This window comes from Sturnus vulgaris, chromosome 9, assembly GCF_052056855.1.
Source record: "Sturnus vulgaris isolate bStuVul1 chromosome 9, bStuVul1.hap1, whole genome shotgun sequence".
Lineage (NCBI taxonomy): Eukaryota > Metazoa > Chordata > Aves > Passeriformes > Sturnidae > Sturnus > Sturnus vulgaris.
Genome location: NC_142251.1, coordinates 4,905,533 through 4,919,449, shown reverse-complemented (window position 1 = coordinate 4,919,449; position 13,917 = coordinate 4,905,533). Strand labels below are relative to the sequence as shown.

Sequence of the window (13,917 nt, the reverse complement as noted above, 5' to 3'; positions counted from 1 at the left end):
GCATTTATTAATTAAGCAATGAGGATCGATGCCCGAGACATTTCCTGTGGATTAATGATGGGCTGGGAGGAGCTGATGGCCTGAGGTGCAGCTAAAGACCATTAACACCAACTGGTCATGAATCCCCAGGAAATGCTCCATGCCAAGGTCATTAAGTGCCTGCATATATTTATGGGGAATAACAGCAACAATAATATTTGTACAGGCTCTCTCCCCACTGCCCAGCCTTGCTGGAGCCATGCCGGGGGCTGCCGGGAGCATTGGGACATCCCAGCCAGGAGCCCTCTATCCTAAGCCCAGCTGAGGCAGGGAACACTGGGCTCTGTCCTGGGACATGGAGCACTGTGCCACCCCACCAGCATCAGGACTAAGAGCATGTGGAATGAGGAGGAGCAGGGGAGCTCCCCCTGTCCCTGGGCACCGTGTGAACATCCTGCCCCAGTGCAGGCTCTGGGAGATGCTGCAACGCTGGCAGATCTCCCACTGACCTCCCAGGAACATTACAGATCTTAATTAGCTGCTTCCCTAACAGCACGGAGAGGAGGTCTGTCCTTGTCAACAAGTGTAGGCCCACACAGCAAAGATGCAGGCCAGGTCTGGCCATGGCACAGGGGCCTCTCCTGAGTATTTTCCATTGCCACAACCCTGGTTCATCCAGGAGGAGTGCTCAGCCCTCCCAGCCACCATCGCCTGGGCTCAGGAACAACTTCGGCATCTCTGCACTACGGAGCAACATGTTTATCCCCATCACATCCGTCCTGGGCAGCACCCGCTGTCTCCCAGCCTTTCCACCACTGCCTCAGCACCAAGCCAGTGCCCAGGACACTGGAACCTGCACAGCTGCTCCTCTCCCTCCCCTTAGCTGTGCTCTGCATTGGGGATTCCCAGGAGATGGGGGGCCAGGGCTGTGCAGCACAGCAGCTGTGCCCCGCTCCCAGGAGATAGCATCCATCAATCCCCGGCATGTTCACCCTTCTCCTGACCCGGGGATGGCCATTCCCAGGCTGGGCCTGAGCCCAGGCAACCCGGCTGTCAGCTGAAGAGTGGTGGGAGGGTGGAGGGAGGCAGGGGGAGAGTGACATGCAGCAGGGAAGTAGAGAAACCAGGCACGGAAGATGCTCTGGATCAGCCCGGGGTACTTTTGCTCCAGCCACAGACATAGTGGGTGATTTCAAGGTGTGCCTCTGTTCCTCTGTGGGCAAATTTATAAATCATGAGTCAAAAAGGCATTTGATTTATTTAAACAGAAAGGACGTGATCAGGACTGTGAGACTTCAGAGAAGATCAAAGGTTTTAAAACGGTCCCCGGGAGAAACGGGAACTATTTAGGCAGGAAATAATGAGATGAAATTAAGAAGGTATTTAGGCTGCACAAGAGGAAGAAGAAAGGAAGCGAAGCAAAGCCCCTCTCCCCTGCACAGTGCTGCACGGGTGGCAGGGGCTTCCTGGGGGTAGCCAGAGACCAGGAGCATCCCAAAAGTGGCAGGAGAGGCAGGATGTGAGCCCCTGCCCTGGCTGGGCATCAGCCGAGCTCCAAACCTCCAGCTCCTCAGATACCCCAGTCACCAACAGCACCGACACAAATTCCCCACGAAACTGCCACCACGGGGTGGTTCTGGGCTTCCAAAGGGAAGGAAACCTCTCATCTTCCCCTGGCAAGGAATATTCTGCACCAGAGCTTTTCCACTCCACATGCCTGCGTTTGCAGGAATCCACGCCATCCTCTGAAAGGGGCTGTGCCCATGGGGGATGGTGGGGACGAGGGGACTCGTGTTAGAGCCAGCCTGAGAAACAACAAAAGGAGGGAGGGGGAAGGGAGAGAAGGGCAGAAAAATAGAGAACAAAATGCCTGCGGGCGGTTTAAAGGCCTCCTTCGAGCTCCTGCTTCCAAGGACATCATCTCCCCCGTGGAGAATGTCTCGCAAAGCCGCTGTCCCCGCGGGCAGGACAAGCCCCGCTCCTCCCGCTCGGCCCTTGCAGGATGGCAACCCGCGGCACTCACAGCTTGCTCCGTCTCTCACCACCCTCCCTTTGAGCCACGAACAAAGACGGAGCTGCACGGCAGAACGGCCGGACCAGCTGGGTAGGGTTTAAGCATCGTGGCCCATATGTGCTGAAATACCCAGACATATTGGGGTTGTGTTTAAAGGAACAGTCCCAGCTTTCACGCTGAAAGCCGGCGCTTTTCCAAGGCGAGCGTGAAGTTTTTTACCTTGGGCCTTTGCAAAAAAAGGTGGGGTGGGGTTTTAGCAAAATCTTAAAAATGCATAGTACTTAAAGCTAGAGGACTAGAAGGAAGGTTTTCAAATACTTCATATCTGACAAAAAATATTTTCTCCATATTCTTAGCTAAGGCCAAAGTAGGGAGAGCAACCTGGAGAAAGCATCTCATTATTTTACCAGCCTGTGTGCAAAGCAGCATCTTCACTACACAGTGACGTAGGGAGGCTGAAGCACAACCTGGATTGGAGATGACAGCTTGCCTTGGACTGACCATGGACAGCTTCCCTGGATTTCCATGCCTTTAAAGCCAAAATCCCAGTTTGGGTTAGGAAGATGGCTTTCTTGTCAGCCCTTTCTCCAAGGAAGTTAACATAAAAGCTGCAGCTACACTTGATTAATTCCAAGCATTTGGTAACTGGAGACAAATCTCAGCAGTGCAAAGGGAACTCACACTCCCTTCCAAATGTGTGAATCAAGCCACCACTTCAGTGCACACTGTGGTTTTTGTGTAACAAACGACATTTCCTTTGTGTAAGGTGTAATGTTAGACACAGGTACAAAAGAAGCATGAATGATAATGCAATAATCACCTGACACAGCCTGGAAAACCCCAACACAGGATGAACTGGGAATGAACAGAAAAACACAAGGTGTGCAGGAAAGCTGTATTTCCAGGTATAGATACTAAACACAGCAGTCTAAGAAGGTAAAAGAATGGACAGCAGATACCTCAGAGGAAAAGCAGCAGCATTTTGGACTGAAAAAAGAGGAAGGGGACCAGGTGCCCAGGCTGGGTGCTGTGCCCGGCTGCCATCCCTGAGGCTCTGCTCCCTGTCCTACAGGGAAGCACCCCAGAAGACCCAACGCAGCTTTCCCTCCTCAGGTGGTGTTCCTGTATGCTTAGGGAACCTCCTCAGGCACCTGAGAGAGTCCTGTGACAACACCAAACAGCTGCTTACTTGTAAAGAGGTTCAATTTAATGAGCCAGGGCTATGATACAACACTTAGGGGACATGGAAAGCAAACAACCATCCTCCCTGACAGACAGCAGCCACAACTCAGCCATGCTGTCCCAGTTTTAGGATGTGCTCGTCTCCCCAGGCAGCATTTCAAGGGCTAAGCACAGGGTAGGTAACACAGGCTGTGCCAGGGCAGGAGCTCAGCCTGCCTCAGTTCTCACCAGACAAAATGTACCATTCCATCCTTATGGATACTTTTTCCATATATAGTTGGAATGCCTGTTCTCAGAGACCAGTGCCACCTCCTCTGTATTAGTGTACAATGGGCAACTGAGGCACAGTGAGGTTGAGGGGACTTGCCTGACACCAGCCTGCACATGACAGAACCAAAATGATCCCGACTCTGCTGTCCCCTTGGCCTGGCAAGGATCCCTGAAGATTCTCTCTCTCCTCTGGACACCTAATAGGACACAACATCACTGCAGAATAACATGAATTGCAAAGCAAGTCACTAATCTTCATATTACAGCATAGCTGTATGCATGGATACTTTCTAGTATCCCCTTAAGAGATCTATCTCTTAAAATTGCACTTGAATACTTCCATTAAAATTGCCATGAGTGGCATACCATGTACAGGCCACTCTGCAATGGCACCTGTTCCTTAAAACACCCCGAAGTGAGCATCAACAAATAGTTGCTCCAAGGAGCTCAGTCTTCTGAGCAGGCTCATTTTGTGCAATGTCTGCAAAGAAATAAGGACATCCAAGGCTCAGCCTAAGGTTCCTCAGGTCAGGAATGTACTGCTAAAAGACAAAACAGGAGTCTTCTTCAATTCCTGCAGTTTTCAAGTATCTACTCATATCTTCATTGAATGCAGAAGAGCCACAAATTAATACAAATGGCTTTCTTCGACAGGAATTTACTATTGTCTTCATCAGGTCTTCATTGAGATGACCAGTGTACGTGTTTTCCTGATAGCTCTGAGGAAGGTTTTCCAGCGAAGATTCCTGAAAAGGAAAAAGGTTTGCTGTGTGTGACATTAAAAAGGACAACATTGCTTAGAGTTGGATCTCCCTCCTCCCCTCAGAGTAGTGCACAGGATGATTTTCACCTTTGTGACACCATGTGGGTGACACTGACCCTTCCTGAGAGCTGCATTCCTCTTCCTAAGCCCAGGTGAAATCTTTCCTTGCCACAGGACCTTGCTCAGAGGGGACTGAACAAAACCAGAGTGTAACTATCACTAATAAACACTGCAGAACTTTCTCCATCAAGAACCATCTCCCAGGGCACCTTTCCTATTCCCAAGTATCAAGTCTATTCCTCTCTATTGCCTCTCCCATTCCCAAGTCTCTTTCAGTTCCATCTCCCTTGACCAAAACTGAAAGAAGCCAGCTCTGCTCCAAATACAGCTTTGATCCCATGAGAAGTGTCAGATCCAGTGGTGCTGGATCCAGCAGGGACTTCCCTGCTGCAATTAATCAGGAGCAGAAGGTGCTCAGATGTGGTGGTGACAGGCAGCACAATGAAATACAGACAGATACATAATCCCAAGAGGGAGGATGCACGAGCCAGCCTTGGACTACCACAAACCTGCTAGGAGAGGAGGAAAAACGGAGAGAGGAGGGGCAGACAGTGTTGACAGGGGTCAGGTGGGCTTCGTGCCCTTCACTGATTGAATTTCAAGACCTCCTCATGCTCTTGAGACAGCAGTCAAAGAGTTTAAACACCCAGAAAAGGGCATTTAAGCCATGTCACCAGAGACAATTATGGTTATGCTCGTACAGAGCAGCTGAGGGGGTGCCCAAGTCACCAGCACTTTCCCCTCTACCAAATCTCATCTTCCTGAGGCCACATGTGGAACAGAATGTATGAGGCAGTTCCACTGTGAGAGATACAAGAAATGATTCATCTGAGAAACTAAAAATGCAATGGGATTCATTCCCTTAGCATAAATAATTCTTTCTATATCCTCCCAGCAATGAATCCTCATTTCTGACGGAAATAATTTTTAACCACCAAATCCATGCAGAACACAGGCAACTTTGGGACCAAACAGAAATGAAAAAGACTGCTCAAAATGTAAGACCATTGAGAGGTATGCCCTCATCCCATGAATGTGGCAGAAAAGTAATTTTACAGAAGGGGGAACAACTTTTAGAAGTTTAAAAATGGGTCAGCAAGGAAAAATAATTGCTGGGAAGTTGGTGCTAGCACACCAGAGGAGAGCTGTAGCCATGAGCAAAGAATGGAAGATAAGGACAGATTAAGGCACTGGTATGAGGAAGAAAAAACAGCTTATTTGCTGTTTAGATGCAGCAACAACTGCTTGAAATGGGGGGGAATAACCAACAGTGTCTACGGAACAGCAGGTCCATCCCAACAGAACAGGGAGGCAGAGAGGACAGTGATGGCCACTTCCCCAAAATTCTCCAGACTAGCAGCAGTGTGAGTACATGTAGCAGATTTAAGAACAGCAGCTACTGGACCACAAATTAGGCTGGATGACTGGAAAATAATTAAGATCATTCTTATGGAAAAGTGGAGGAGGCAGAGGCTCATTCAGCACACAGAACCTTCACACAAACACACTTCATATCCATTTATTTACCTGGCTTAGGACATAAAATATTCTGATATTCCAGTACCGAGCCAAATCCCGCAGAAGAGGTTTTAAATAAATTTTGTCAAAGGTAGGGAAGCAGCCAACAAGAGTTACAAAGGTTTCATCCTCTTCATCATCTGTTATGGACTGGAGGATGGGAATCATTGGTGCAAGGCCGGTGCCTGAGGCCAGCATGAGGAGTTCTCCATGCTAACAACAAAACAGAGAATTTGGAATGAGCTGTGGTGCCTGGAAATGGGTGTGTTCATGGGGAGTTCCTCTTGCTGCCACCCTGGTAAAGGGTCTCTTGAGAAACAACATACCAGAAGGTCATGAACTGGTAAATTCAGATCCCAAAATGTATTTTTCTGCGAAGGATTACAGATAGCACTTAAAGAGTTTACACATCAAATCTAACAAAACTGGATTTTACCCACATATAATAATTTATCCCAACTTTAGCCTTTATTTCAATTAATTCATGTTTCAGTTTCAATTCTGCAGTATGCTCTGCTGACCCACTGTGTGTTTTCTTCCACTGGAAATGCTCCCTGGGTTTCACTTGGTTGCTGCAAAGTAAAATCCTGAATGTCCTCTGGAGGAAACGAGATGTAGGAAACAATTGCTCTGCATAGAGCTTGGCCACTCAGATTTTACTTATTTTTGTTAGGGTAATAAAAAAAACAAAAAAAAAACAACCCAAAAACAAATCCACCAAAAACCCCAAAAGGCTTTGGGATCTTAATGACCAGTGTTTCAAATTTGCTCCTCATTTGAAAGGTCAGAATTAAGTAACTGAATTAGTGTGTGTGAGAAGCCTCTCCCTGAAACCAGATCAGCCTTTCCCTGCAGCCAGCCTGGTATTGGCAGGTGGGATCAGCGTTTGGGGAGCGACCTGACACCTCAACAGCTCAGGGAATACCCGAGAGAGGAGGAGATTAACACCTCCCCTACGCCCCTACTCAGTCACAACACAGAGATGTGGGTCAAATCAGGCAAAAACCCATCCACACTCATTGCTGGTGCAAAGTTCCCTTTGTTTGGCACATCAGGAACTCCTGATGCAAGTGATGAACACGGAGCCTTGCTAATATCTTCCTGTCTCCCATCCACCTCCTCTCTTAAATATTCTGCAGTTCAAGAAGGTGCTCCAACTGACTGCTAATGCTGTCACACTGTACAGTAACCCAGGAAGTCTCTAAAATAATCATGAAAACAGTAATCAAATGGATGTCTTCCCTTCTGAGTACTGAAGAAAGCTTGCTGCCACAGGCTGAAGCACCCTATGGCTTTTAGGAACTAACCTTATTAGGCTGATATGGGAACCCTCCAAACGGCCCACGCCAAAAGACCACGTCTCCTCTTTTCCACGTTTTTATGTATTGTGACATTAGCCCAGCTTCATAGCACTAATAAAAAACATTGCACAAAAGAAAAGAATAATTATACTCTGTTGGAAAGTTTCCCAGCTTAAAGTCGATTATAAAGTTATCTACATTTAAATGAAAAGGGGACCAAAAAAATTTCATGTATTTAAAAAAAGAAAGAAAGATCTTTCTGTTTGAAAAATAACTCGAAGTTATACCCAAAACAAAGACATTTAAATTGAATCATATTGGAGCCACTCCAGCTTGACTATAATGTAAACACAACCCCCCTCTCACGCAGCCTGAATTTCCAAAACTGGAAAAAGCTTATCAGAGTTCTTGCTTACAAAGCACACAGAGAAGAGTGTCTCGAATGCAAAGCACAGCGCAGGCCTTCAAGTGTTCTCCAAATCTCAGGGTATGGGGTCTGGAAATGCCCTCTGGGCACTGTTAGTTATATAAACACCGCATAGCTCTTGCTTTGTTTCAGTCTCTCAGATGCTGCAATTATAAATATTATTATTAATTATAAATAAAACTGATACAATTAGTGACCCAAAGTCGGGCTTCTCATTTGTAAAACTCTTTGTTTTCAGAACAGATCATCTGGATGCTGAGGGATGCCTCCACAGTTCCAGAAGAATATGTTAATGTTGGCCCCACGGAAGAAAAACACGAGCAAAAAGCCTGCCTCACTTTCTACCAGGCACAAACATTATCCAGGCTGTTGCCTGCAGGAATGCTGATCTCACTCATGACTGAGGAGAAGGGCTCAGTGCTTGCTGGAAACAGAGAAGGGACGAGAGGCTGGAAAAATGAAGGGCTTGTCCAAGCAGTCATGTTGCCATCCATGCCCTAAATGTGTGACCACTGAATGTTTTAAGAGAAAAATGTGAGCAAAGAGCAGCCACAGTCCAGGATGGGGCCAGAGAACCAGGACTGGCCCAAACAGCAAGAGCTGAAAAGCCCAAAGCTGCAGCACACAAGGATAAGCCTGGGGAAGAGCAACACAACAAGGGGTCAGAAAATGGGATGTGATACAAGCCTTTGGCAACTCCAGCCCACACAAAAGAAGTGTATTTGGGGGTATTTCCTGCACAGGCATTGGAGAGAAGCCTGGCTCCACACCCCAGTGCCTTGGCTGGCCACCAAGCTGCACTGCAGGCAAACAAAATTGGTGAACCACAAAGCAGCTCAGAGAAAGCGAGTGAGGGAGCCTGTGCTTGTGCTTGCAAGCAGTGTTAGCTAAGAAAGAACACAGATGCTCCTCCCCTCCCAGCCTCTCACTTAAACCTGAAATATTAAGAAGTATTAGCACCAGTTGTTACATTCAAAATGTAAATCACACACACATCCAGCCTCTGAGTTATTGTCAGAATTATTTTATGTTAGAGGGCTCTGGGCAGGTGTTAAGTCTCATGCAAAGAGTGTGCACTTGCTTCAAAGAAGCAAATTTTTTACCTCCCTTCTTCAAACACATCTGGAAACCCAAGGCAAGAACAGAAAAGTCAGGCCCACTTACTGCCTATTCCTAAAGGACTGGGGTAATGGAAACTAAAACAATTCTTCTTTCATGAAAATTATTTCGAAAAAATTGAAGTGAAAAGTGATTGAGTGGGTTTTAAATGAGTTTTTCTAAATAAAAAGAAAAAAATTATCTCCTGGAGGAAAACTTCCACACCCCATTTTACATGGAGAGAAACCCTAACATTATAAAATCACTCAAAAAGAGGGTTATGCTCTGTAAATGGCAACTCCCTTACTCTTAACTGTAGTATCACAAATGCAATGCTGTAATAACAGGAGACAGAAGGGTTTGAACAGTGCTTGGATTGCATAGTAATAATAATATACTACTTTCCAAAATTGCCTCAATAGTGTGAAATATACCACAACCTACAGAGTGAGTTATAAAAATGGCTGCTTTACACTGGGTGTTACCAACCTCTTTTGTCACTGCCAGAGAATAACTATAGCTCCTTTTGGGATGAAAGGTTCTATATAAAGGAAAGGTATCATTACAATCATTACTATTATTATTGAAATGCAAAACCTGTGAGTAATGAGCCGCTATACATGAAATTTCACAGTCATCCTGTGAATGCATCCTATTAATGCAACTCAAATGCAACATTTCTCTCCCCTACCACACACCAATTGCCACAAGAATGGGGAAATGACCCTCCCACAGGTGTCCTAGAGAAGCTGTTCACTTTTCTAAAGAGCAGGGTTTGTGTTCGAACATACAATGCATAATAAACCCCAGAAACGTGAAATCCTTCAAGACAGGCAGAGGACAAGTGGCCCTTCTCTGCAAGCCACCTGGGATACTCAGCACTCTGAATTTCACACCTGTACTGAAGTCTGTGTCTGCCCTGAGGAGTCTCTAGTGACATATAGATGCAGTATTGGAAAACTGTTCAAGTCAGTATTTGCCACGCAAAATAAAAATTTATGACAACCCTGAAGACTTACATGAGACAGATTTCCAGGCAAATCTCCTATAAAAGAATTTTGTGGCTGACTCCATAAAGGTGAGGACACTTGTCCAAAATGGGCTGTGCCACCATGTCCACCTCAATAGATGCAGCCTGTGCCTATGGGACACCTCTCTGCCCTGTGGGCCACAAAGTGCCTCTCAGACTGCAGCTCCAGAGCCCTGTCTGCACACCAGGAGCAGCTGCCCACTGACACAGGCGTGTTCTTCAAGTAAAATACAGAGGGGAGGATAAGGGCAAACATTTCCCAAAATCAGTGTTTCAGCTGGGCTGACAAATGGCTGTGATTTCAAAGACAGCCTGAAAAAGCAAAATCAAAGGAGAGAAGTGGAATGGACACATCTTTCCATCGGAGGGGCTCTCCCAAGTGATGCCAGAGCTTCTGCTGCAAAGCACTTGTTTGTGTGTCAACTTCTTCTGCTTTCAGTTTTGTGGGAAAAACTGCAATTTTTATCAGCAAAGCACAAATGCTTCAAAACCACAGAGAAACAGTCCATGAGGGATTTGAGAGAGTCTCACTTGAAGCACTGACAGCATGCTTGGCTCCTAAAGAAAACACCTTATACTCTAATCCATATTGTCCAGGCTTACTTACTTTAATTAGAACTTCAAAGTAACCTTCTGCATTCCTGGGGCTAATTGGAGTATAGGCTCTCTGGACCTCCAAACCATTCACCACTCCTCTGAGAAGAGAAACAGGAAACTCCTGTGACTTGGGTCATCCTGGGGAACTCCTGCAGATTTCTGGGAGACAGATCCTCTTCCCAGCGGCCCAGCCTGTGCACAGATGCAAAACATTTCCCTTCCAGAGGCAGAAATCCAGGGGGAACATAATGGCTAACAGCACCTTTTGTTTTCCCAGTGGTGGCCTCAGCTGTACCACATCCAGCTCCTGGACACACCCCTGAAAGGGATTTTGTAAGGACATGCAAGAGTGGCAAAGGGGAGAGAAAACACTTAAGTTTGCTATTCCTTTTGAGCTGGGGTCACTTTCTGCATCTGGTAATCAAATAACAAAAGCCAAGGCAAAGCCTTGACCTCGGGCCTTGTCAATATAGACTGTATTTTCCTGTAAGTCTTCCCTTTCCATGGAATTATCCACCCTGCTCTGTGCTACTGACCACAGAAATTGATTGAAGTGACCAAACCTTTTTTCTGTGCTGTGTGATGAGCCAGGGCTGGAGGGAGGAGCATGTGCTGTCAGCAGAGCCAGCTGCACACACCAGCCCTGAACGTACCAGGGACGTCAACAGATGCACATCAATGGCATCCTAACAGGACTTTGTCTGGCAATGATCACCACAGATGGCTCAGAGACAGAAACTTTCCCCAAGTGGCCCCTTTCTGGCAAGCAGCAAACTACATAGGAGGGTTGTTTTGCTAGAAATCAGTCAGGCAGTGCCTGGGTACTGGGGTGCTGAATTACCCCAAGATACGGGGCCTAAAACACTGAGCTCTGGGGCAAGAGCAGCTCATTGTCTTCATTCCAACACGCTAGAGTAAATAATCTGTTGTAACATCTATTATTTTAAATCTTGCTTTCTGCAAATGTATTTTCTTAATCACACCTAGTTCTTTCTGAGCCACCAACGCAGGGATAATGCTGAAGAAAACTACAGCTTCTACCATAGAATTAGTAGAGGCAGCGAGCTCACGAGCTCTTTCATCTGTGTCATTGTGGAGGTACAGAAATCATGATTTGCCTGCTATGAAGCCTTTGTCTATTGACAAAACCCTACGTGTTAGGTTACATAATGCAGACTGTTTAACTAGCACAGAGAACAATACCTTAACACGATATGTTGTCCTAAACTCAATCGCAGGCTGCTCTTTCCTGGTAATTCAAATTTGTACTGGTAGGTGTCCTCTGTCAGCTGCTCCACCGAGCTCACGCTGAATGCAGTGAATGTATCTGGATTCAGCTCTGAATTACTGCTCTGCAAGAACAACAATAAATAATTACTTGGTTAGATGGTGTCTTTTATTATTTCATTTTTCTCTGGAAGCAAACGTGCGTGCTAATTTAGTGCCAGAGATCCTCAGGACGTGAATTAAACACTAAGGCCCGGCACAAATTCCAGCTCTCTGCTGATTCATTATCATGTTCTGCAGCGTGCACTTTGGGATCTTGCATTTCTCCCCACCACCACCTATTTAAATTACATTTTTTTACACCTTACAGCAAGGTCATCCTATTATGACTCACTGCAATCATTTTCACATGTCTGGAAACAAACAGAAATAATTCTGCTAAAAGAGCCAAGCGCTGCTTTGGGGGCAACTTTGCAGCCTGCTGATGGCCACAGTGAACAGAAATTATTGTCAGTTGTTTCAGCTGATCTTTTTTACTTGACCCAGCATAGTTAATCTTATGTAAAAGGGCACTGACAGGCTTAAAAATTAGACTCTGAAGACAACTGCTCCACCACACACAACAGCTTTTTCTCAGCATCAAAATATGAGTCTAAAAATCAGGCAAGGATGAGAAAGGTAAGGAAAACAAAGCTTCTCCGAGGAAACTGGGAGAGGAGAAGCTGCAGAGCCAGAGCTGTAATGCGACACCAGGGAGAACTCTACACTTGGAAAATCACATTACAGCAGGGAGAGTGGCCAAGGGGGAGGGTGAAGGCTGAGTTTGGGGAATTGCATTCACAGCCCTCTCTTAAGGCACCGCTTGGATTTATCCCTGCATCCCTCACCCATCACAACCCCGCACCCGAACAAGTATGATCAAAGCACAGGCTCCAGGATGCGATGAAGATAAATGGACCTGCTCCTTTTTTCCCATGAGAAGGCTTTTGTCTTGCATTGCTTTGGCTCTCTCCCACTGTGCGAGCTCCTTCTCGTACACATCGTAGATGCACGGCTTGCAGCCGCTGCCGCAGCACTGGGATGGAGAAGGTTCCTGCGGCCTCAGAGCCAGCCAGTCCTGCTCACTGTCACTCATTGCCTGCAAAAAACACAAACTAGCACGATGAAAAGCAGTGGGTGCTTGTCAGCTGTGTGTTTTTGCAGAATGACTGAGAAAATGTCTCTCGAGCATCTCGCACGTGTGTCAAACTGAAAACCTGGAGCTGATCTGGGTTTGCAACGCCCTATTTTTGCTCAGTGCCTCTGCACAAATGCCAGACCTCGCAGCCACCAGCCCAGAGCAGAGCCTCACCCAGCCTCAGGCCCTCCTCCGCAGACAGGCTGCCCAGCCAAACCTTCACCCTCTAATCCTGCTCGTTCCGCCGGGGTGATTTCCTACAAAAGAGCCGCTTGGTCAGCCGGAGCAGAAACATCTTAAAAATCTGCTGCTGTGTCCAGGAGAAAGGGTAACAAAGCCAGCCACCAGGACAATGGGTGACAAACCCAGCCACCAGATGTGGCCTGAGTTTTGTGCAGCTTCAGAACAGGGGAGGGCAGCGAGCTGAAAGCAGCGTTCAGAGCCAAGAGACTCGAGGCAAAGAGGGCAAAGTCTCAGGGAAACAACAACTTTGGCTATGGACTTTGAATAGATGGATTCAGACGCACAGCTAGGGGAGGCCAAAAAGCACGGGATTTGTTTCCAAGTGAGTTGTACCCATTGAACACTGGTCAGGTCAGAACCATGCTGCAGACCCCGCTGTTTTTACACACGGGCTGAGTTAAGGCTGCTCACAGCGCACTTGTGTCCGCATCCCTTGGACACAAAGCGGCCCACAGGAAATTATGAACCACAGGTGACGAAGCGGAGGAAGCGAACATTTAGCACTTCCAGCAGTTTTATTGTCAAGGTCAATTAATTAACTAACCTTCACTCCTGTAACAGAAACACACTTATTTTAAGGAGGGGGGCGGGGAACGGAAGAGAGAACCAAAGGCGACTGGCCCGGCTTTCCACCGCGCCCGTTGTCCGGGGGCCCGGAGCACTCACGGGCTATGAACGGGGGGTAACCCGACGTGGCCGCGGGCGAGTCCGAGACGCCCGGGCTCGGGGCTGTGCAGATTTACGAGTTCCGAGCACTTACTGCGCGCACCCGGGGGTTCAGCCGGGCCGGCCCGGGGCAGAGCGGCCCCAGCCCCGGGACACGAGTACTGGCCCCGCCGGCTCCCGCCCAGGGACGGTCTCTCAAGTGCCCCCCCGCCCTACAGGCGAGGAGGTGCCTCTCTCCGCCCACCTCCCCACTCACCAGCCCAGCGCCTGTCCTCACCTGCCAGGCAATTTGCCGACCCTCCCTTACCGCGGGGCGCGCCTGCCCGCCATTGGCCGCCGCCGCCGTCAGTCACGGGGGTGCCGGT

General features: G+C 47.6%; 1 protein-coding gene across 4 annotated transcripts; it reads right to left on the bottom strand.

Moving 5' to 3' along the window:
- Positions 1 to 2,874: 2,874 nt before the first annotated feature.
- On the bottom strand, positions 2,875 to 13,749 carry CYB5RL (cytochrome b5 reductase like). Of its 4 annotated transcripts, none has more exons than XM_014870594.2 (7): positions 13,431 to 13,749; positions 12,425 to 12,604; positions 11,443 to 11,591; positions 10,250 to 10,337; positions 7,094 to 7,198; positions 5,796 to 5,999; positions 2,875 to 4,191 (listed from the first exon to the last, which is right to left on the bottom strand). In XM_014870594.2, exons 2-7 carry the CDS (start codon positions 12,599 to 12,601, stop codon positions 3,988 to 3,990), a joined length of 927 nt encoding a protein of 308 aa, XP_014726080.2. In that variant the 5' UTR covers positions 12,602 to 12,604; positions 13,431 to 13,749; the 3' UTR covers positions 2,875 to 3,987. The 4 variants fall into 4 exon arrangements, with proteins under 4 accessions (XP_014726080.2, XP_088025802.1, XP_088025803.1 ...); XM_088169676.1 differs by having other exon boundaries at positions 12,371 to 12,604; positions 13,647 to 13,747; XM_088169677.1 differs by having other exon boundaries at positions 13,647 to 13,747.
- Between the last annotated feature and the right edge of the window lie 168 nt (positions 13,750 to 13,917).

Excerpts from the sequence above, each read along its gene's own strand:
- CYB5RL (XM_088169676.1), bottom strand. The coding sequence starts at position 12,601 with ATGAGTGACAGTGAGCAGGACTGGCTGGCTCTGAGGCCGCAGGAACCT. Across the intron at positions 11,592-12,370 it reads CTTTGATCATACTTGTTCGG|AGCAGTAATTCAGAGCTGAA; the intron begins GTGCGGGGTTGT and ends TTGTTCTTGCAG. Across the intron at positions 7,199-10,249 it reads ACTTTGAAGTTCTAATTAAA|TGCTATGAAGCTGGGCTAAT; the intron begins GTAAGTAAGCCT and ends GTTTTTTATTAG.